The sequence below is a fragment of the Onychostruthus taczanowskii genome, unplaced genomic scaffold, assembly GCF_017590055.1.
Source record: "Onychostruthus taczanowskii isolate IOZ18803 unplaced genomic scaffold, ASM1759005v1 scaffold3, whole genome shotgun sequence".
NCBI lineage: Eukaryota > Metazoa > Chordata > Aves > Passeriformes > Passeridae > Onychostruthus > Onychostruthus taczanowskii.
The window spans coordinates 9,710,140-9,732,445 of NW_024500349.1; the positions used below are offsets into that span (position 1 = coordinate 9,710,140).

The following is a 22,306-nucleotide window of genomic DNA, read 5'->3' on the forward strand; positions in this document are numbered from 1 at the left end:
TGCAGTGCAGGAACTGCAAGCTTTATGGGAAACATTTAAAACAATTCAACTTTTCATTTAAAGAAAGGGAGAGAATGGAACAGAAAATTAGACAAGTGCCACTCCACTGAAGTATCTCCTCGCCTCCTGGACTTCAACCTAGACTTTTCCTGGTTCTAAACTGAGCCAGACTCTAGGACAGCATCACATCTCCTAGGGGAAGGAAATAAAGGATGCAAAAAGCCACTCCATATGAGAAAGGGTAAAGGGACAAGTATTTATATAGCTCCAAACTGAGATCTTCTATTGTATGCATTCCCATCCTCTCTCTTTAAATGGGGACCAGCAGACTCCTTGTGAAAGCACTGGGTGTGAGAGTACAACAACTTAAATCATCTGTCCCCGAGCACCAGACACACTGGAAAACCTCTCTGGAGGAGATGCTCACAGTTTGGACACAGGAAAAAAAGAAGAGGCATTGCATAGTTTCTGAGCCCTCTATGTCCTTGTCCTCTGAAAGAAGACCACAAGCAGATCTCCAAACCTGCAGAGCTCTATGATAAGGAAAAGACAAATCTACCCACATCTCCCTAACACCAGAGACTTCTTGAGAAAATAAGGCAAATGAAAGTCTAGCACACAATGCCAAAACCCAACAGCAGCCTCTACAGCCAGTTCTGCTGAGCGTATGCACAGGCTGCCACACACACCCCTGCCTCCGGAATGAGGCAGCACAGCAGCTCCAAGCCATATTGATTATATAACTTTCCAACCCAAGGGACTATTAGAAGAAATAAAATAAAGAACAATTCCTACAATCAGATTTAAAGCTTCAGCTGTTTTGCTGCAATCTCATTCACAGGTCAGCTTGCATTCTGCTGCTGCACACACAAGTCAGTCTGTCCCTTTCACCTCTGCTCTCCCAAGGGCTGTGTTACCTCCTGGAGGACAATACTTGGAACAATTCAGAAGCAGGTGTCAATTTTCTCAAGTTTATCTGCAAGTGAAGATATTCTGGAACCTTCATCTTCAGCAGGTTTACCTCTACACTTAATATTTTGGAAAGGTTTTCAACACAATTTTGTGGCACACTATTCCACATCAACATGATTCTTACTGTTTACCTAGCACAGCACCAAAATACTTTCTTTTTGAAAGAGAACCAGAGAGATGTCTCTGATCTCATGGGGAATGCTCAGAACACAACCACTTAAAAGCTCTAATAGGAAGCAGAACAGCAACACTACTCAGACCTGGGGTCCCTAAATGGATGCTGCAGCTATATAGCCAAGAGTGTAGTAGTAGCCCCTGAGGTCCTAGCAAATCTCAAAATGGTTCCCAGACACTTTAAAAGCATTTTTTATTTACTTCATTCTCTATCTACATTGCATATAGTCTGTTGTTTACAGAACTGCAACAAACTCCAGCTGAAAAGGGTATCTCCAGATCAGAAACATGACTTTACACCTGCACTAGCACTTGAGACAGTAACACTCACCTGAAGGGAACCAAGCAGTAATGGTAAAAGCAGAGTTACCAGTAAAAACACAGCACAGCTAGAGAGCACCTCTCACAACCTCAACAAGCAGAGCTATGCTGCAAGAAGCTCAGCAGGGAAATAGGAGAACACAAAGAAATGGAGAATGAAAGGCTGCTGAGAGGAGAGATGCCTTACAAGCTCCTTTGTAATGCATTAGATCTTAAGACTGCACGTTTTCAATTGACTGTACAGCTTGCTGAAAAATGCTACAGTATTGGAATCAATGGTTACACATTACACATTCTGACAGTCTACATAAGCCTTTCTAATAAAAACTAATCAATTATCCCTACTGAAAAAGGCAGGGTGATTCAACATGAAATTAGTATTTTCAATTAAAATACAATTTTATATTCACATAAAACATATGCCACATTTCACACTGTACTTCTGTAATAAATTTGCAGTTCAGGATTTAAATGGGTCAGTAATAATCATGCACGTGTTATAAAATATTGAAGAGTGTGCCCTTCAGCTCCAATAGCATATTGACACTAGAATGCAAGATGGTATTAGCTTCTGGAAAAGGAAACAAAATAGAGTCTGACTTGCCAGCCATGCATGCTAGAAGAGAGTAGGCTCTACCCTTTAACAGCTCAGCTTGTCCAAACTTACTGTTTTCCTGCACCCTGGCCACGAAGCCTGTGAGAGGTATCTGTGGAGTCAACTGAGGCATAGGGGGAGGGGGTGGAGCAATAGAAACTGGTAGCAACACACACACCATATCGGGAAAGTCAAATGGACAAAGGGAAAAAAAAAAGGGAACAAACAAAAGCAGCCGTCAGTAACGAGGACCACAAAACAAAGTATGTAAAGAACAACAAGAACACACACACACACAAGAACCTTCTTCAAGCTTGTGTTTCCAACAAGGCTGAATTCGTGGTTAGCCAAGGGAGGATCAAAAGCAAAGCATGCCCGTGGTCAGCCAGGTAACAGCCGAGCGCAGGCTGCGTGGCTGGAAGCTCACAGGGTGCGTGTGAAGGTTCTTGCTCTGTCACACATTTTGTGTGCTTCACCTGGGGAGCACATAAAATTGAGCTTTTGTCTTGCTGCTAAATAAGGATTACCCAATTTAGCAGTTCTCTTTCCGAATTGAGCTACTAGAAGTTGAGGTGATGTTTTGCAGGATTCTGGACTCCTCTAAAATCAAAGTGGAGTGCTGCATCAAGTGCAGCAAAGCAGCACTGACATAAAGCAAAGACAACTTCTGCAAGGGGCACAATGTTCCAGCATCAATACTTCACATTCACACCGAGAGCACCTCCCACCACTGCGCTCTGCTGGGACAGGGGCAGTCAGCTAGCTTACTGCATTTCTGTTTTTCTCAAAAAAAGGGACCTTGTTGCTTGCTGGTAGAAAAAAATAGATGGGTCTAGAGCAGAGTGGAGCTTTATGAATGAAGTCTTCTGCGGTGAGAGGGCACCCAGCAGCCTAAAAGGCTGGCAAAGGCTTCAACAGCTCTGAGTGGCTACAGGAGCGTGCAGAGCTCCCCAGGAAGCCCTCGCAAGCTCATCTTCTGTGAAGTATGTGCCTGTCTGGTGAGTAATGGGATGTGTGACCACACCTGTGCTCAGAGACACTGGGCTGACAGTCACAATGTACAACTCCTCCCTGCACAGGTAGGGAAGAGGAATGGGAGCAGTAGGGCTAGCCACTTAAACTATCAGCACTGGCAGGACATCTCCCCCTTAAGTGAAGGGAATGAACAGCATAAAAAAAAAACCCACCCAGAAACTCAACAAAACATCAACTCATTTGTTTATACAGTGTCCCTTCTCAGTGGAATTTCTCTTGCACTGGAGCAGAGAAATTCCTGTGAAGGTGGGAATTCAGCAGGGTAATAATCCAGTTGGAACCAAATTTGAAAGAGGTTCTGTTCTTCCAAGTAAGCAACAGTTTTAAATAAAGCTTTAACTAAGATTAATGTTTGATGAATTAAAATGAAGCATTTAGTTCAGTACAAAACCAATAATCAAATAAACTGTATGGGATAAATGATCAATAAAAGCAGGAGAACAAACAGTGTCTCACAAAATTGAAGTAAACATCTAAGAAAAACCAGAGCATTTGTTAGCATGAAAAGTAAAATCTTAAGGCAACATGGGACCTGGGTTTAATGTCAAGACAGTAGCACTAAAAAAAATAACCACCAGTTACAGAAACAGAGGAAAACAGTTTCAAGTAGCAAAACACACCCATCAAAATACTGTTTAAAAAATGCTGACCATCAGTATTTTGAAAACACCAGAGAGGCTAGATAAAGAAACAGCACCTGCATTTGAGCAAAAAATTGCTTTGGACAAATGTAAACATTCAGAAACAGTGGTGTGCACAGCATTTAAGACAACTGAACTATTCCCAGAAGTAAAATCCTGTTTATTTAATGGAACTCAACTGTTCAAGCAGGAGGGAGTTTCTGTTGTTATGGTGAATTAATTTGGAGGAATGAGAATGTGGAGGGAAATGAAATGCTAGTATGGGTGAGCAAGAGTAGGAGGAAAATCAGGTTTGGAAAAAAAGGAAAGATAGATACTGTGTCTGCATATAAAAATGCTTTCTGACAAATGTAACAACTTCTAAACTACTCAGAAAACTCTTCACTTCAGTGTCTCAAATATTTTAAAAGCATTCTTTTCTTAAGAGTAAGTACACAACAGCAAACACTGGTCTAAAGAGATCTTGAACCTAAACATCAACACTTCTTTTCAAAAGAAATATTCCTCTGAAGTTTAAAGACTTGGCATTCTGAACACTACCAAGAAAAAAACATACAACTACCACTCCTCACTGTGTACTTGATCAAAATTTATGGAATGGCAAGAAAAAAGTTTCCTGATAGAGCTTCCTACCAGCAGCCAAGATCCTTATTTTGCAGATCTTTCTGCAGTGAACTTTGTTTGCCCTTCTGGGGTAGGAAGGCAGGAGGCTGCTGACTAAAACTTGCTCACTTGCCCATGGCATCCATCCCTTCCCTCATTCATCTCCTTCTGCAGATACTCCTACTAGTGTGAAAGCAGAGAAGCTGTCTGCTAAAAGAGAGAGACTGAGCTCTCTAATAGTCAAGCTTAAAGGTAAGAACAAAGGAGAGACTTGGAATCAGGAAAGGATTTAAGAAAGACACAGACAGGGAGGAACTGTGTGACAGGAACATGAACACCATGCTCAGATAGTATTCTTTTGCCACTATCCAAACTGGGGGGCGGGGGGGACGGGACTACAATCACATTAGGTCTCCTGCAAAAAACCCCAGGGTTTAGTTTATGTTCTCCAAGCACACCTGAAATGCCAAATATAATGTGCCTATAATTAGACAGGCAATCCTAATAATTTCTTACCATGAGTAACGGGGGAAAATAGTATAATTGCATATAGTGCAATCACCGTGCAATTTCAATATGGTTTTTCTTGTTTGTTTTTCCTTCTATTTCAGGAAAGAAAGTAATAATCTCATTGATGCTTTTCATAAACGAATTAAAATGCCATGCATGCTTTTACAATCATTTTGCTCAAAACAGTTTGTGATTTCAGAGCTCAGCAGCTTACTTGAATTTTGAGAATAAAGAGGCCCGCCATTAACATGAGGTTGAGCAGAGAATGGGGCAGTCACAGAAGGATTCCGTCTGTATCCACCAGAAGATGCTGAAGAAGTGGTAGAGTTGTGTCGTGAGATTTGCCTGGTCATTGTGCCATACTGGGAACCAGGAGCTGAACCAGGAGCAGCTGAAAAGCATTAGCCAGAGGAACCAAGGAAAAGACTTAAGCAGAGCATTACTTGGGATAGAATGCAGAAAACAGAAGAAGTCCAGAGCATGGAAAATACTTGATTACAGTTCTCCAATAATTTAAGATCAGTAACAGGCAATTAACAGAAAAAACAAACATCCCCATTACAATCAATAATGAGAAAAAACACACAGAACATAAACCAACACTCATATAAAGGGCATTGAGGAATGCTGAAAGTACTTTGAGACTGGATTGGACTGGAAAATTGAATCCAACTCTTCCAACTCTTAAGTGTATCTCAATTATACTACATGCAATATAATACCCTTTATTAAAAAGAACACAGAAAAAAATTTCCACATTCTGCTCAAAACAAATTATTTCAATTGCAAAGGTGAATGTGCCTCCAATCTAATGTAAAACAACACTAACAAAACAGTGGAAGAAATGTCACGGGCTTCAGGCACTTGGCACATTTATCAATCATATTTGCTGGTTGTGCTCTTATATTGATGGAATTTGTATTTGTAACAAATCAGAATCAACAATTCCAGCTGACAAAGATGTCATTCGTTCTTCATGATAAACACCCTTATTTACCTTCCACCTACTGGCTGCACAAACTTCAAGGTTAACAAAACAGTTTAAGTTCTTTCAGACTAACCTTTGACAGACAGAAAAACACACCTTCCTGAATCTCACATTTTGTAGTTGCATGAATTAATGCAATTCTTAAATGCTAAAACTAGTTTGCAATAAAATGTTTTGTGCTTTACATACATATATCATATAATTATATAAGACACAAACAGCAAGCACAGAAGTTTGCAGTCCTGTAATGCTATCCAAAGTGACTTTCACTTAACATTTCAGTAAGGGAGAGTGCAAAGGGTTATGTGGGTAAAAGCCTCCAAAGCTAGTTTCATAACTCAATCAATTATTCTTGTCATCAGCCTGTGACAGGAAAGGGTGGGGTATTTTTTCCTGTCTATTTTGAAAAGTGCTACTTTTAGATCCCACCCTAACTGCTGTATATAATGCTTGAAGCAATTTCTCAAGAACTGCTAGTTCATATCCTCAGGTCTTCCAGTTTGACACCTGCCTGCAGCATTATGGAATCAAAGCCAAGCTACTGTGACAGACACTTGTGCTTTCCAGTCACTTTATGCCCACAGAATAGAAGACACACATCACCCTATATATAAACTACCATTTCTAAGCTAGAGTTCAACTGCTGTGACTTAGTTTCTGCTACAGAAATTACACAGCCTAATACCAATATTCAAGCTGATTCTGAGACCTTATAGATCAAATTAATTGGATCTTAGCTAAATTAGGAGCAGATTTCAAGCAACTAGCAGCCATTTTTCCATACCTAGTGCATTTAGCTTCAGAGGCTTTAACCACAGGAAATTAGTGGAGATTAGATTTGTCAAAAAAAAAAAAAAAAATCCCAGAACTGATTTTTTTTTTTGTAATAAAATCACATAGATCCCACTACAGAAGAAAAAACACCCTCACTGAGTTCATTAGGAAGAGATGATTATTGATTATGCAGCATGTCTGCAATCACTTCAGCATTGACAAGTCTCACCTATCAGACTGCCCATCGGGAGAGGTGGAGGCAGTGGTGGTGCTGGCGGGGCTCCGGGAGGAACAGAAATGTGTGCTAATAAAATAGTTTATATTCCTAATTAGGCCATATTATTAGAAGTTAAAATAAAGAAAGTACAGGCACTTGATAGGCTTCCCAAACAAATATGAAAATTAAATTTCAGTTAACTAATACAAATTCAGACCCTGATCCTATCCAGGGTTCTGTACATGCCAATCTTTATTCTCATTGACTTTTATGGGATGCCAGATAACAGTAAGATTTCATGCCTATTTGTACCACTGCAGGACCAGAAAAGGTCCTGGAAAAGGAAAGCCTACATGTATATAAGGAAATGAAGACTTGTCGTCCAAGAAACAGAGAAATCTCTGCAATAGCAAAATTACATTACACCAAAACTCCACTATTTTCTTATGTCTTATGGGCTTGCAAAACACAAAGTAAGTGACTGGCCTGGTTTATTACTAAGATAATAATAGTAAAGAAGGACCCTACTCAATCTAACCATCCTCATTCTGAAACACAAAGGAGTGTGCCTCCAACACTGAGAGATCCCTCATGATTCTTTCCCCACAGATGGCAAAGTCAGCAGAGTATTTCAGAAGCCAATATTTCCCATTAAACATATACATAGTTGCCGATGCTCTCAGGGCATCCAGAAATGTCAAATTGTAGACACGTTTAAAATTACAGTTAAGCTTTAAAAGGATACATTTGACTTTTACTCCCCTTGTATACCCTTGATTGTCTTGCAAAAACATGGACCAGCAAAGGTATTTTAACCACCCATTATTCAGTAACTGCCCTGCAACTACTCTTGGTAAAGAATTAAAACTTTAGACATCACTGAGCACTCATAAGTGATTTCCTGACTAGGACTGTACTTCAGGACAGTTTCTATCCCATCACATTTACTCAAAGTCCCTCTGCAAAGACAAGGAAGTAGCAAGCAGCCTGAAGTAGCAGGGGAGGAGTCCCACATACCTGGCCCGATGGTTGGCGGTGAAGGCGTAGGCACGGCAATGGGAATGCCAATACTGCTGCTTCCACTGTTCTCTCGACTGCCACTTCCTCCACTACTGCCACTGCAGAACCAAAACACAAGTGTTGGCATCTCCTACTAAAGCATATCAACACTCACACTTCTTGTGGGAGCTCTTCTAGCCTAGCTCAATTACAGACTGTTGAAAAACTCCCTATTAAATGCCTCTGTCTTTACTTACAATTGCATACAGATAATCAAGTCTGGATGCATTACATCCCTAATAAATGGAATTAGCTAAGCTGATAAACATCACTATGAATAAAACGTGCAATTAAATGCTTCAAGAAATAAAAAGGTAATCAACCATTAAGTTCTAGGCAATGAAGTAACAACTGCAGGAGTAGTTCAGGGGCCTTGTAATATTTGAAAGTAGTATGCTGGGGCTGGAACACGTCATGGCTAAACACTAAATAATTATTTAGGATTAATTATGCTGTCAGCTGAAGGAACATTTCCTCTACTCAGAGCAGAAGTTTAGATTGCTAAGTTTTCAACTGAGAATGGATATGATAAACCACCTGAGGTGGGGTGTGGGGCATGGTTTGCTTAATTTCCTGTGCCTAACACTCCCCACTACCCATGCACACACCTTTTATGTATAAATTTCTTTCTAAGATGGTCTTAAAGCTAACAGCACAGCCAGCTCAAAATTTGTCTAACTAATATTATATGATAAGCAAATCAGAGGCCAGCAACGCAAAACATAGTAAACTATTGGATAACATTTCTAGACATGCCTTCGGAGGCTGTAACATTTATTTTCTTAGAGGGAAATTAAAAAGAATCAAAATTCAGGCAGAATCTATCCTTATTCTTATCTAAGAGCACTCCTTAGTTTAGCTCTCGAATTTATATGGATTAAATAGATAATGTAAAGGAAACTAAGCATATAACATGTTTTGAAGCCAAAACTTCACTTTGGTTCATCCATATTAATTAAGAGTACTCAGTGAAGTTCTAGTTTATTTACTACTCCTACATAGCTATAAATCAGTCAAGAGTCAAGTGCAAATCATTCAAATATATCTCTTTAGAAAATAACATTACAAAAAAGAAAATCGGTGATCTGAAATAGAAGCCAAGATAATTCCTTCAAAATTAGTGTTCTGTCTGCTGAAGACCTTGATCTTGTCACCATGGTTGCAGCTGAATTTCTAACTGCAGCCTACATAAAAGAAGATCTTGTGAGATAGGAGTGAGGAGCATTCACAGTAGCCAGCTAAACAGGCTAACGAGATCCTCATGCAGCGACATTTAGAAGTTATTTAAGTCTGACAGTATTTCATATCGCCAACTGCGTCTAAAATACTCTCTCAGTCCCTGTTAGTGACCTACCATGTTTAACTGCCTAGTGGGAGTTTTTAAAATAAGAAAAATATTAAGAAAGAAGCTCTCTAAAATACAAGCTAACCTTTTAGCTACACTGAATTCTTTGATCTGTTTTTTCCCCTGCAGTTTGAAGCCTGTGATAAAAATCAAATTGAAAAAAAATGAACTCACTCAAGAGACTCAGAGAAACATTTAGCCTTGCAATTCAAGAAGAAAATAACAAGTTTTAAAAAACTACACTCAGAATACTGAATATGAAGGCACTTCTTCATGTTAGGGAAGCCAGCAATGCAGTAAAGCTCTGCTGATGCAGGGGCAGAATAATTCACCTTTTTGCCTTTCAACGAAAAGCTGAGAGGCACAAAGCTTCAAGGCTTTTCTGTGACTTTAGTAAGCATTGGCTTGCCAGGCAGGAGAGAGTTTCTGTGGGAAACAGCCTACCTGTGTGTTCGTGGTCTCTGGTTCAAGGAAGCTGTCCTGCCTGGACTGTGTTGACTGCCCAGCCTGGCAGGGCTGGTCATGTAATCATTCGGGACTGTTGGCGGTTTCACTGGCTCCAGCGTTTTGTAAGGAGTATTTCGTCTGGTTGAGGGAAAAAAAGATTTGAAGACAGAAAGATAAAGAAACAGAAGATTAAAAAGATAAGTAAGTGAAGCTGTAAATCCATTTAAATTTTTTAAATTTTCTAAATTTTTCATGAAAGATCATGGCAGTGACCCACACTGCAGTATATTAAAATTTCAACGGGTAGGGCAGACAGGTCACACTCAACAGCCCAAAGTATTCTTATATAGACAGATCCACACAAGTTGGCCTACAGCACATCAGCTGGTCAAAAAAAGCCTAAACTGAACTAACCACTCAAAATACATTATTTGAGCAACCTAACATACAATACCTACATCTGCATAACACTCTGGGTAAACTGGTACAATGGAAATTTGTCATACGCTGACAATCTCTTCCTCCGTCCCCTCCTTCCCTTCCCCTCAAAATCCTTTCTGAAAGTATTCTTAGCTAAAGGTATTCATCTTAAGACATCAGCAAGGCTGAATCAAGATTCACAGAACAAGTGACATTTGCAATCACCAGTGCTTCTCCTAGGAGCACTGCTTCACACAGTAATCAAGCAACCTCAACTCACATAAGCAGATCTAAGTGTGTCTCATAGATGAGCTTCATTGTCTCCATTTTGTGGCCCAAGAAAGCGAAGCCCGGAGAACTCCAAGCGAGCAGGATGCATCAAGTCAGAAATATAACATGGATCTTTCAAGATGTATTTACCAGACCCATTACTGCCATAAGAACAGCGCATTTATTGTGCTGAATCACAGAGTTCTTCAGTTCTCAGCAGTAACTGACAGGTCCATTGCAAAACACAGAATTTGGCAGTGCAGCAGAACTAAGCAAAACCAAAAACACTGAACTGCTGGCATTTATTAATTTGTTCAATTACCAGTTATAACTGAGTTGCTAAGTTATACAGCTTCCTGGTATTTTAAGAAACTTACTGACTTTCTCTCTACAGTATGAAAAGCAACAGTACTAAACTTACTTTTCAAGGTTATTTCAGTTGGAAGCACATTAAGAGTCCTCCCTGCTTACCATTTTTGTTTGGTAGTCTTTACATCTCTATTGCTTACAACCGGAATACAAAATTTCTTCTTTTTTCCACAACTGATCTCTTTTGGCAGATCTATAGGTGGTGACACCCTGCATATTAAAATCATCTAGAGCTCTTCATATAGACAAGCTGATTTACAAACACCACAGTATCTGGAAACAGTTGCAGTATTTCTCAGTATTTCTGCTTTTTTTCTTTAAGAGGTTTTAATAATAAATTGTTATAGATGGAAGACAACTGTTACAGAGGGAAGACTGCTCAGAGCTCCCCACCTCACTGTCCCTCAATGTTTCAGGGTGATGCTGGGAGCCCTTGCCACCAGGAAAAGCTACAGGGAGCCCAGAGCCTCGCTTTGCTCCAGGACCTTCAAGGAATGACTTCAACTACTACTACCACATCCAGTTCCAGCAATTCACTTATTCTTCCATGGTATTTTGAGCCAGAGCACCCAACGATTTCCACAATCTCTCCCTAATCCTGTGAAGAGACCCCTGCTTACGTCAGCCCCTTTCACTTTTCACTCTGCTGATTTCCATGCAGGACTCCCTTTAGGTAGTCCTGCCCTGGAGGAAAAACTGCACAACAGGCAGCACCTACTTAAAGACTGATGTTGCACACTAAGCTTATTCTGGTTTTACATATTTATCTCTGTTTTCTGGATCAAAGGGAGAAGAGTAGCATCCTTGCGGTTTCTAGAGATTTTTTTTCTGCATAAATTAGGGTAAGTCATGCCTGTGATATTTCATGCTTTGGCAGAACACAGTTGCTCAAGACAAGAACTGTACTTCCTGAACAAGAAGGGCAGATAGAAATCTCTCTTACAAACCCACATTATTCCTCCCCCTCAGCCAACTGCTGCCACTTGTCAAGCTCATCTGGAAATGACATTCAGCTGATTAATCCTTATCAGGCATCAGCCAAGGCAACCAAACAGCTCTGGCTTGTTCAGGGGGGGACTACTGAGAGAGGCAGCTCACCAGTACATCAACCCTTCTGTTTCACTAGCAAGCATCCAAGAGGACATGAAAGTGCTACCCAGGTTCCCAGAGCTGATAAACAACTCTCTCAGCTGGGATAAGAGACACAATTGGAATACTGATTTCATGCCCTTGAGCAATGGGAATTTTCAGAAAACATGCTGAGGAAACCTCTAGGTTAATTTCTCTGAGGAATATACAGCAAATGCTACCACCAAAGCAATAGGGATTAAAAATTGCTAAGTCCTCAACAAAAGGAGTTGCTGCTTCTAATTTACCTTGACCATTGCTCCTGATCTCTACCCTGCTCCATCTCAGTACTCCTCATTTTTCCAGCTTCCTGCCTATCTGAGACAACATACCTGAAGCCACCACAACCATGCCAGCCAGCTTTACAGTGCCTCAGTCCCCCACAGCATAAGGAGAAGGCTGGGTGTGACAAACAAGTAGAAGGTCATTTAGGATGCCTTCTGGAAGATGCTGCACAGTTGGACAGACAAAACTATATGGCATGTGCACTGAGCTTCTCGAGTATTTAAGTCTTGGTCTCTAGCAACAACTACTTGCTGGCACACCAAGATAAGCAGATTTCACTCCCCACAGGTCCACAGCAGCAAAATAGATGCAGGGAACTCTGCTCACAGTGGGACTTGGGAATAGCAAAATCCTTCCTCATTTAAGTATAAAAATGAAAATGCAAAAGCCAGCAAGAATCGATATTGCCACTGTGTTCACAATGCCATAAATTCTGCTTAGAAAATGCAACAACTACAGCACAAACAGCCATTTCATAGCTCTTCTAATATTAAGAAATGAGTAGACGAGAACTTTACTCGTAAAGTCCTTCCCCAACTGAAGTTAAAACTTTAAGATTTGTTTCTGTCACTAAGCATTTCTTTCCAAAAGTCAGGAATAACAATAGCCTCCTCATTCACCCATATCCATATTAAATCCTTCCCTGTGAAAAAAAATTCTTGCAGTCATCCTGAAAACAAGAGTCAGTGCAGCTGAAAGAGTTCATACAGAAAAGGATATTTGGATTCTTTTTTTTTTTTGCTAAAAGCAACCAGAACTGCCATCTATCCATGAACTTAACACCAACACTGGCACAATTAAAAATTTCTATTACACAGGAGGGACCAGCCAGTCCATTCTTACCCCAGAGTTCCCCGGCCTGACATGGGAGGACTTGGTGGTTTTTGTGTAGGCGGATTTGTTCTTGACAAGGTGCCAGTTCTTGCAGGCTGGTTATTTCCATGCTAAAATAAGGGAAAACATGATTTTATTTTTGTAACAGAGCAGCTCTATTACTGACAGCTTTTTTTTTTTTTTTTAAGTGTAAGAATATGAAGTGAGAATTCCCAGACAGCTGTCAAACAGCAAGTTTTCAGCTACACACGAGACAGACACCAGTAAATAGAAAGAGTCTAAACACAAGCTTAATGCTATTTTCACTTTTAATTAACAACAGACCTCAGAAAGGTAGGCAATTGACAAGTTCATGCACAAATATCTTCTATCATTTTTTTCCTTAAAGGGAAGCCACATTTGTATTCATTGCCATTCGGATGTTAATAATTTAAATCAAACTTTAACACTGATTATAAAATACAGCCAGCATGGCCCGGAATTTCTCAATCTGCTCCTGCTATATGACTAGCAGAGTCATTCAGGTTGTCTGGGAAGTCTCCTGCAAAAAATGTAAGTGAAGGGAATCAAGGCATCTACTGAATTCAGAGCAAAGCACTATATGTGTTAGAGAAATTAATGTATCTATGTATAAATGCAGATGTCAATGTATCACAGATATATTGACACACTAAATGCTGTAAATGAGGAAAAAAAAAAGTATAGCATGTTTAATCTAGATAACCTATGGAAAGCAGAAGAGAGTGTAAGAGAGCGCTAGTTTTCAGTTTTAATGGCTCTGCAGCCTCTACTATCAGTCACATGAGGCACTGTGGGTCAAAGGAGAAATAACACTTCTTACCTTGGCTTTTAGCCACTTAACGTTGGCAAAAAAAGGGGGGAAAAAGGTAGAAATTAATGGCAGATCCATCACAACTGATATGACAGGTTAAACTAAAGATAATTACATTTTAAAGAGATAATTTGTGTCTACTGATAATCAGCTCATCCCAGCACACTAAGAGAGATTCTGCTGTGTCAGTTATCGAAAATTCGGCATCTGACAAAGTGACCACAGGAAAAGCACTTGTGTCAAAATTAAATTTAGCTAAGCTTTGCCAGATATGTCTGCCAGGTTCCTCATGGGCAGTAAAGGGTTGAAAAGCCCTCTGCTGACCATTCAAGTCCAAAACCAAATCAGATATTGCTAAATGGCAATATGCACTTAGGAATTCGTTCACAAAACCACAGTTTCAGCAATATGCACAGAATTGACAGGCCTGTTGCTTTTACACTTAACCTCCTTATGTTTTCAAGAAATCCTAGCTGCTGCATTGAATGGTAAATAAAGAAAAGGGAATTTTTAAACAGGATGAGCAGCAGTGTCTTTCACCTCTGGTTTATTGATTGAAATCTGATTCAAGCCAGCACGACGCTGGCTGCTCAAAACTGTTTTGGCAGAGATATAATGATTGTTATTCTGAAATTTTAGCTCTTAGAATCAAGTCATTATATGACTCCACTGTATCATTTTAACAGCCTTCGTGATTGCAGAGGGAAAAAAATATCAAAACTCAGCCTCATAAGGAAAATGTAACATTTAAAATAAACTCAAGCCAAGTTCTCTCACTTTTGGGGGGAGCAAGGGGGTCAGAGAGCATGGGTCAGGGGGATAGGCACTCATTTTTGAAAGGGTTAATTTCACCAATTAAAAAAAAAAGGAAAATACGAATACCCAAACCAAAACGATCCCAATGCTTTTTTTGAGGTTGTTTGGAATTAAACTGTTACTTCCAGAACAAGCCTTCTTAGGCAGAGCATTTCAAACTGTGAGTTTGCATCTTCTCCTCCTCCTCCAGGACACACAGACTAGTTTAAAAGCATCCATTAACTCAGTAAAAAAAGTAATTAAAACATGCAATACAGCAAATGTGCATTTCAGACTTCTGACAGGGCCTGCAAAACCAATGTAAAACAGCTTGTTTACAGCTGAAAAAGTTTGGTTTACTAATCAAATGAGGTTGAAAGCCACTGCCTTTAAGTTATTCATGTTACAAGAATAGGAACATACATCCTGTTCCAAATTTCAGATAAAGTTTAGCTTTGGTAAGTAAATTTGAAGGTCAACCCATGTGCTACCCAGTCTGGGCAGAAATTCATCAGCAGGGTTCATGGGCATTTAAACCACCTCTGTCCCCACCTACTTATTTCATGGATAAACATGCAGATTCAGTTCCCAAGATACCAGAGTACTCTCCCAAGTAGTGTATTTTTAAAACAGGCCTTCAGCAATGAAATTTTCTCTCTTCTCACAGGAATATGTGACCCTTCCCCTTACTTCACCAGCTGCCAACAGCAATGGCATAATACAAGGAATTTGTTAAAGGAGGAAAAAAAAAAAAATTGAACTCTTGGTTCTGTCCTTCCCCAGCAGACATAGCTAGAAAGTTTTTTGAAGGCTTAAAAGGAAGGGTGGCATGGTTTCTTATCCAGCTGCTACTACTAAATTTGCCTGCCTCAAAAATACAAAACCAAAAAGCTTCTTTCCTCTCCTTTCCTTATGTGGTGTCACTCAGCATTTAGGGTGAGTACTTCTATTCCCCTCCTAATCCCTGCTATATTCTGTCTTCACTGCAGTGACAGTATGAATATCAACGTGTAGCAATGATTCACTTAATCTTCCTCTTATTTCAAACCTTTCTACTGCTAAGTACACTAAACACTCCACTGCAGTGACAGTATGAATATCAACATGTAGCAATGATCTTCCTCTTATTTCAACCCTTTCTACTGCTAAGTACACTAAACACTTATCTGAAGTCCAAAAGCTCTTTACCTTTATTCCTATTTCTAGGACTACATCAGGTGAGCTTCATCTCTTTTGCTACCAGTTAAACGATATACAGACACATGCACACATGATTGTTCAGAAGAATTAGAAACTGTTGTCATACTGCTTTCTATATGTAAAAAGGTCTGTAGATGTCCTCTCTGTTGTTGTCAATATAAACAAGAGTCATACAGGCAGGAAAACAGAAGACCAGAACACAAAAGGAACTGGGATTCACATGGGAAAGCAACTCCTGATCCAAAAGACTTAAGTAAGGGGGGAAAGTAAATGAACCAAACCAATATGAACCATATGGCTATTTATTCATGGTTAACAAGCTAATTAATTAGGAGGAGACTTTTTTTTTTACTTATTGGCTGAGCTTATGAGGTCAACATTGCTGAATTTCTTGGTCTGAAAACCAAATGTGACGCTTTCCAAGCAATTAAAAAAACCTACCTGGAATCAAGAACAGTTTATGCAGCAGGGTCTAGACTCAGTGTGATTTGAAAAAGGTGAAAAAAGGCAGCAGAAAACCTAAAGTGGCAGGTATGTGCTTAATGTATATGCAAGCATCTCTCTACAGATGCCTCTAGGCCAGCCAGCCTGTGGGAGAGCATGACCATCACCAAGTGCCTGAGCAGTACCAGGAAGGCCAGAGAAAGAGGGACATGCAGGGCATGAGGAGAAGAAGTGATAGCATGCACACAGTTCACAGCTTGAAGAGGGAAGAGACTGTTCTGAGAGGGTATAAAATAAAGAGACAGGAGATGTAAAATGAAAAAAGCTTAGTCAAATGAAGAGCATCGCTGAGAACTCCAGGAGAAGCTGTGAGGAGCATGATTCCCTTCTCCTCCTGCTACTTGTGTTACTGCACACACGGGAGACAGTTCTCAATCCAATACCAGCATCCTGGATGACACACATCAGAACAAAAACAGTCTGTAGGCTTGCTGGGGATTCTTGTGATGCTGAGGGTGAGAACTAGACAGACCAGGACGTTCCCAGAAAGGAAACAGGACATGCAGCAGTATTGGCTGGGGTTTCTTGCAATGATATAGCAGATCATGTTTTAAGGAAGCAAGCAGAACAATCTTGCCTTTCCAGGGAAAGCCCAACAAGCATGTGGCTGTCCTGGATAAAACTTTAAGGGCTGTCACAAAACTAGGAGAAAGAAACCACAACCTCAGGTTCGAGAAATAAGAGTCAATGCTGCTCATTTCCAAAACGTTACAGCTAGGGCAGTGACACGTCCATAGGGTTTTGGCAGCATGGGAGAGCAGGCTGGCCTAGGACTGAGAGCCAGCAATGGGCTGGAAAGGAGCAAAGCAATTAAGGCAACAGGCAGAACAGGTGTTTTCAACAGCCATGCAAGGCATTCATCAAAGCCAAAAATGAGACTGCTTCTGTAACTCCTGCCAGGAATTCAAAGCACCTGGACTTTAGAACTTCAGCTGTGGGTTTGGAAGGGCAAGTAATGACCGCTAGTACCAAGAGACTTATTTGCTTAAGGCACCTCTTTTGGCAATTACAGCCAGCATACTTCAGGTAGTCTGAAGAGTACAAAAACACCTGCTGCCAAAGGTACTGCAGGTTGCTGTACCTGAGGTCAAGGGGACAAGACCAAGAATGGCATGAAAAGGAAGGGTGTGAGGAAATCAAAAGTACGCATTAGTAGTCAGAGGATGTCCAGACATAGAGGGACAACTCTGGCTGGCCTCAGGAGGCAGCCATCTAACTGTTTTTAATAGTTTTCATGCCAAGTAACAAGTCATGGGGGAACATTAGTCATGATTCAGGGAACAATAAATCTATCATTTGAGCTATAAACTGTGCTTGGAAAACTAGGGGTAGGGATGATTGCAAATAACTCACTTATGTGAGCAAATTTATCTGTAAGGACACAAAAGACCACCTGCACACAGAAGCAAAATCCTTATCATGCTGATATTCAGCAAGTTTCTCCTGCACATTTCAGCTATGAACTCTCCAATTTCAGAGTGCAAAAACTTCAAGTCTCTATGCAGGTTGTACTTCCCCTGCTGTATTCACTCATTATTTCTCTGACTCCTGAATTGAAAGAGCCAATTTCACTCTATATCCTGCCATATCTAGGATGACTGAAAGAGGTCATTAAAGACCACCCAATATAAATGCTCTTCAATGGAAACAAGGGTTTAAAGTCTGCCAGTCTGATCTCCATTAATAGTAAGTATCTGGCAAACTTGAAACTTTTATACATGGGGTCTGTAAAAGCAATAGTCAGCCTAAGATCTGTTATCTTTGACCAATAATCACAGTTGTCAGCCACAACAGGGAAAAAAAAACTCATATGGTTGCTCTTGACTCTTTAGCCAACTTCCCTTTTTCTCAAAAAGGCACTTCCTTTATGAGTCATGGGAGAATGCCCCTACAAAAAGGTAGCTGGCCAAAAGACCTTTTGAAATGCTATTATATGTGTGCAGCTAGGCAATTTTGCACAAGATTGCCTCTTCTCTCACTGGTGGGGCAGTTCTAAAATACTACATGGTGACACAGAGCAAGAGAAACAGAAGCTGGAAAGGTGCTTGTTTGTGAAGGTAGGGACTGCATGAGGAAACGACAGAGTAAAGCACCAAGCCTAGAACATTGTTTCCTTACAGAAATCAAGATAGAGAGTTTGGCAGAATATGTAATCAAAGATGTTGTTCAGCAGGCAGATGGTATATGGGTGTCAGACACTCAAACACTTCTGCCACACCAGTTTTGTGCAGTTTTAAAGAAATTATGCCTGTCTCTCAAGTTTCTTATCAGAATGTCTACATTTCCTTATAGTCCATAGTAAAGGAGACTATTTTCAGGAAAGGCAGGCTTCAAATTAGTATTTCTTCAAAAATTGAACATGTGTAGGTAAGTCTCTCTTCAGAGAAATTTAACCTCTCCTGCTAATATTTGCAACCCAGTCATTAGTCTTCTGTTAACAGCAACCAGACGTAGTTTGTCAATATTGCTTCTCTCCTTTATTTCTTTTTTTGTTGTTGTTGAACTTTCCAATTAAAAAGGATTAGCATACAAAAACCTGTTGTGGATGACAAACTTAACATTGTTCTCTCAGCATTCAACTAGTCTTGTTCAGAGAAAGATACCTAGATTCCTGCTTTTAAATAGTTCAAGATTTTTCAGTTGAGTTGGTGACTTTGAATCTAACTACAATGAAGTAAGACTAGCATAAAAAAAAAATAGAAAATAAAGAGACCTCAAAGTGTTGAGTTTCCTTTGCAAGCTGAAAGGCTAAATTATGTCAGATGACACTAGGCTTCTTCTGACTTTCCAGTAGCAAGTGCCCTATGGAAAGCACACAGTGTTAACACTCACAACAGAGTCATTAGAGTTGGCAACAGGAAGTTCCTTTTTCCCCCAGAGAAGCATTCTTTACCCTACAGCAATATTTACTGTTTGGCCGTGACCCTAGAGGGATGATGTGACATTAATGAAATTGGCAACATGACATCCTTTGAAGCGTGAATGGCTGACAGAGGCTGGTAAGGGGACAAAGGCAGCAGCAGCTCCAGCTCAGGATCTCTATCTCACTTGGGTTTTATTAGGGTGAATTATTTAAAATTTAATATTCCAGCAGCTACACATAAAAAATCTTATCTTAAAGGGTAAGTAAGGTTTATTAGGTAGCCTTTCACCCTCACATCAGCATCTCATTTGCATTTTCATTTTGCACTGACACAGATATAAGCACATGGACAGCAGACAAGTAGGACATGCTGAGAAGCACAAGGGTAAGAGCAAGACTCCCTTCTCTAAGCTTAGTGTTTGTCAAGTTCTGGCCCAATCCCTACTTTAAGGGAGTCCTTTCAACTTCCATTTGCTTGAGAAAGACTTCTGAATGCTCAACTCCCGTTTAACTTTCTGTGCTCAAAAGCTTCTTACAGCTTTCATGTGCTAAATGCAAATTTCTTTATGGTGAAAATATTACAATTTTTTTTCTTAAAAATAAAACTGAAAAGGAATCAATCTTCATATACAATTGAAGTTTGGTTTTGAAGAACTATTAGTTCCATAAAATAAACTTGATCCAATTACAGCTATTGGGCATTTCAATTAGGCATGCACTCAACATTTTATCTGCCTTTAACCATAAGGCATCATCACTTCAATTTCCTACTTAGCTGCCATTTTACAAATTGCTGCAATTCCACCTGCCTTCTATTCAAAAAGAAGATTATGATAAATTCAAAGGCCAATTTGAATGTGGTTTTTAAGGGGAAATTTAAGGTTTTTAAGGCAGCTTCCAAAGCTTCCTCCTTCTCCCCACTCTTGAACTAAGGATTTTCTGTATGAGTAATTGTGTTTGACCTATTTATTTGCTGGCACAGTATTTTTTTCTTTCCTTTCACCAGAGGGGAAAAAAAAAAGAGAGAAGAGGAGGAAGGAAATTAAAGTAGCCTCTGCCTAATAATTTTAAACCAAGCTCTACACAGGAAGGTAGATAACAACACTTACTCTTGTTTATGAAGAATCACTTTAGCTACATTCCCCTATGCCCAGAGGATGACAGCTGAGCAACCATGAGCAGACCAGCAAAAATGCTTCCCCATGTGTTTCTTGGAGTCATCAACATATATTTGTATTGCGAAGGAAGGCTTTCTTGCTAGCAAACCAACTTAAAAAGCCCTCTTCATTTGGACTGATGCCAGCCTCGGCTTCACAGGGACACATATTTAAAAAAAGAAACTTTTGGAGACATTGTCTGTATCTGTCCCTGCAAAGGGAAGGGGCAGGGAGGGCACTTCGGAGCTGCCATGGAGGTTTCAGGCTGAAGGAGAAAGCACATCTGTGATCCCAGGATGCTCCACAAAAGCTTTTCAACCAAGATCATGCTGGAGGAGGAGGAAACAGCACTGCGTTCCAAGGAAGTGTCTCCCATCAGTGAGGAATCCCGCTACGGAGAGCAGCTGCTCACACATCACTGCCTCTCCACCCTCACCTGCCCCCACAGAAATTTCTGCATGCCTGTGAGACACAGGGGGGAATGCAGAGCCTTTTCCATGCCCCAAGCACATGCATCTGCTTTTGCAGCCTTTCTACACAGCCACACCAAGCAGAGACAAACAAAGAAAATGAACTGTGAGTATACACACGAGATGATTTTGTATTTGCTCAGATGGAAGACGTATGGTGAAGACAGCATTTACCCTGAGGATTACACACCTCCCTAATTTCATTATTTAACTCTGTGAGACACTGGTTTTATCCACACTTTCCATATGTAACAATTCAGAATCACACCATGAAATATACTGCATATTTAAAGAACATTTTTCCTAGAATCAATATTTAAATATATAAAAGCAGAAACAGGGTATAATCTAGTTGAATCCAATATCCTTGCTCTCTCCTCCTTGTATTTTTCCTTTTATGTTTCTTTATCAAATCCTACACCAGAACAGAGTCCCACTAACAGCAATAAATTGTCATGTACATATTTTAAAGTGTTGTACAATTTTTATTTAATACCTAAATGCCAATATAGGTGTTGTGCTGTATCTTATTGACAGTTGGTACAACAGAAAACATTCAAGGATCTGCAAGTTAATCAAACTGACAACTATTCTAAGCAGACCTCAAACTTCTTTTTCTTTAGAAAAACATGGTTTCTAAGGCCTTATTGGACATGTTGCTGTCCAACTTGTGGTGAAATCTTTGCTCAAGAAAGTAAGACTTCACAGAGACTGAAGCATCTTTAAAGACCACTCTGGACAAGTTTGTAATTCAGTTTATTTCATGTTCTCCCCTAACTGTAGATTCAAGGGGCAACTCAGATTCTCAGCATCATCTTTCATTTGTGCTGACTTCCAACAGGACTTGATCCAGTTTCTTAAGCTGTTTGGGCTTGGTTTTCTGGTAACATCACTGCCTACATCTAGGTGACTAAGTAAGCTACTTCTGACCGAACCCTGAGGTGTGTCACACTCTTGGAACCCAAGTAATAAGACAGCTAAAACATTTAATTGTGTCATTAACTCAGCACATTCTTTTCAACACATGGCAGCCACCTTGAACTACACACCTGAGGTCTGGCTGGAAGTTTATTTCATTTGTGTAACAAGTCTACTTAGAGAACACCAACTGTTTCATGCCTTTGACAGGTGTAAAACAGACTTAGGCAAGTCACTCAAAGAAACAATATCAAGATATAATTTGCAGCTGTCTTGTAATTGAGTTGGCAATTTGGTTATTACTAGAGGCTTTTTTACCTCTGAAAAGACCAAGCTTTCAGTATAAAATAAACCACTAACCTTCAAAAAAACCCTTTACCAAAACCATTCCATAAGAACTGCCTAGAAATGAGTAAACTGCACCCACTAAAAAAAGAGGGACACGTGAATAAAGACAGTAGTACTCCCAAAAGCCAATACTGATATTGGAAGATGAAACAGCTAACCCTTAATAACCTCAGCCTTCATGGATCAAGCAACCTGTTTTGAGTCTGCATAACACAAGTAGCTCAGCAAAGCA

At 40.0% G+C, this 22,306-nt stretch overlaps 1 protein-coding gene across 9 annotated transcripts in view; it reads right to left on the reverse strand.

Annotated features, from left to right (window-relative positions):
- ABI1 (abl interactor 1) overlaps nucleotides 1-22,306 on the reverse strand; it is a 77,842-nt gene that overhangs the window by 4,705 nt on the left and 50,831 nt on the right. The window contains exons 4-10 of one of the 9 annotated variants that reach the window (XM_041408285.1): nucleotides 13,829-13,843; nucleotides 12,997-13,097; nucleotides 9,679-9,819; nucleotides 7,848-7,948; nucleotides 6,843-6,917; nucleotides 5,066-5,242; nucleotides 2,135-2,221 (exon numbers count right to left, since the gene is read on the reverse strand). In XM_041408285.1, the coding sequence (XP_041264219.1) occupies nucleotides 2,135-2,221; nucleotides 5,066-5,242; nucleotides 6,843-6,917; nucleotides 7,848-7,948; nucleotides 9,679-9,819; nucleotides 12,997-13,097; nucleotides 13,829-13,843 (697 nt within the window). The remainder of the gene's footprint in view (nucleotides 1-2,134; nucleotides 2,222-5,065; nucleotides 5,243-6,842; nucleotides 6,918-7,847; nucleotides 7,949-9,678; nucleotides 9,820-12,996; nucleotides 13,098-13,828; nucleotides 13,844-22,306) is intronic. The other 8 variants (XM_041408277.1, XM_041408278.1, XM_041408279.1 and 5 more) reach the window with 8 other exon arrangements.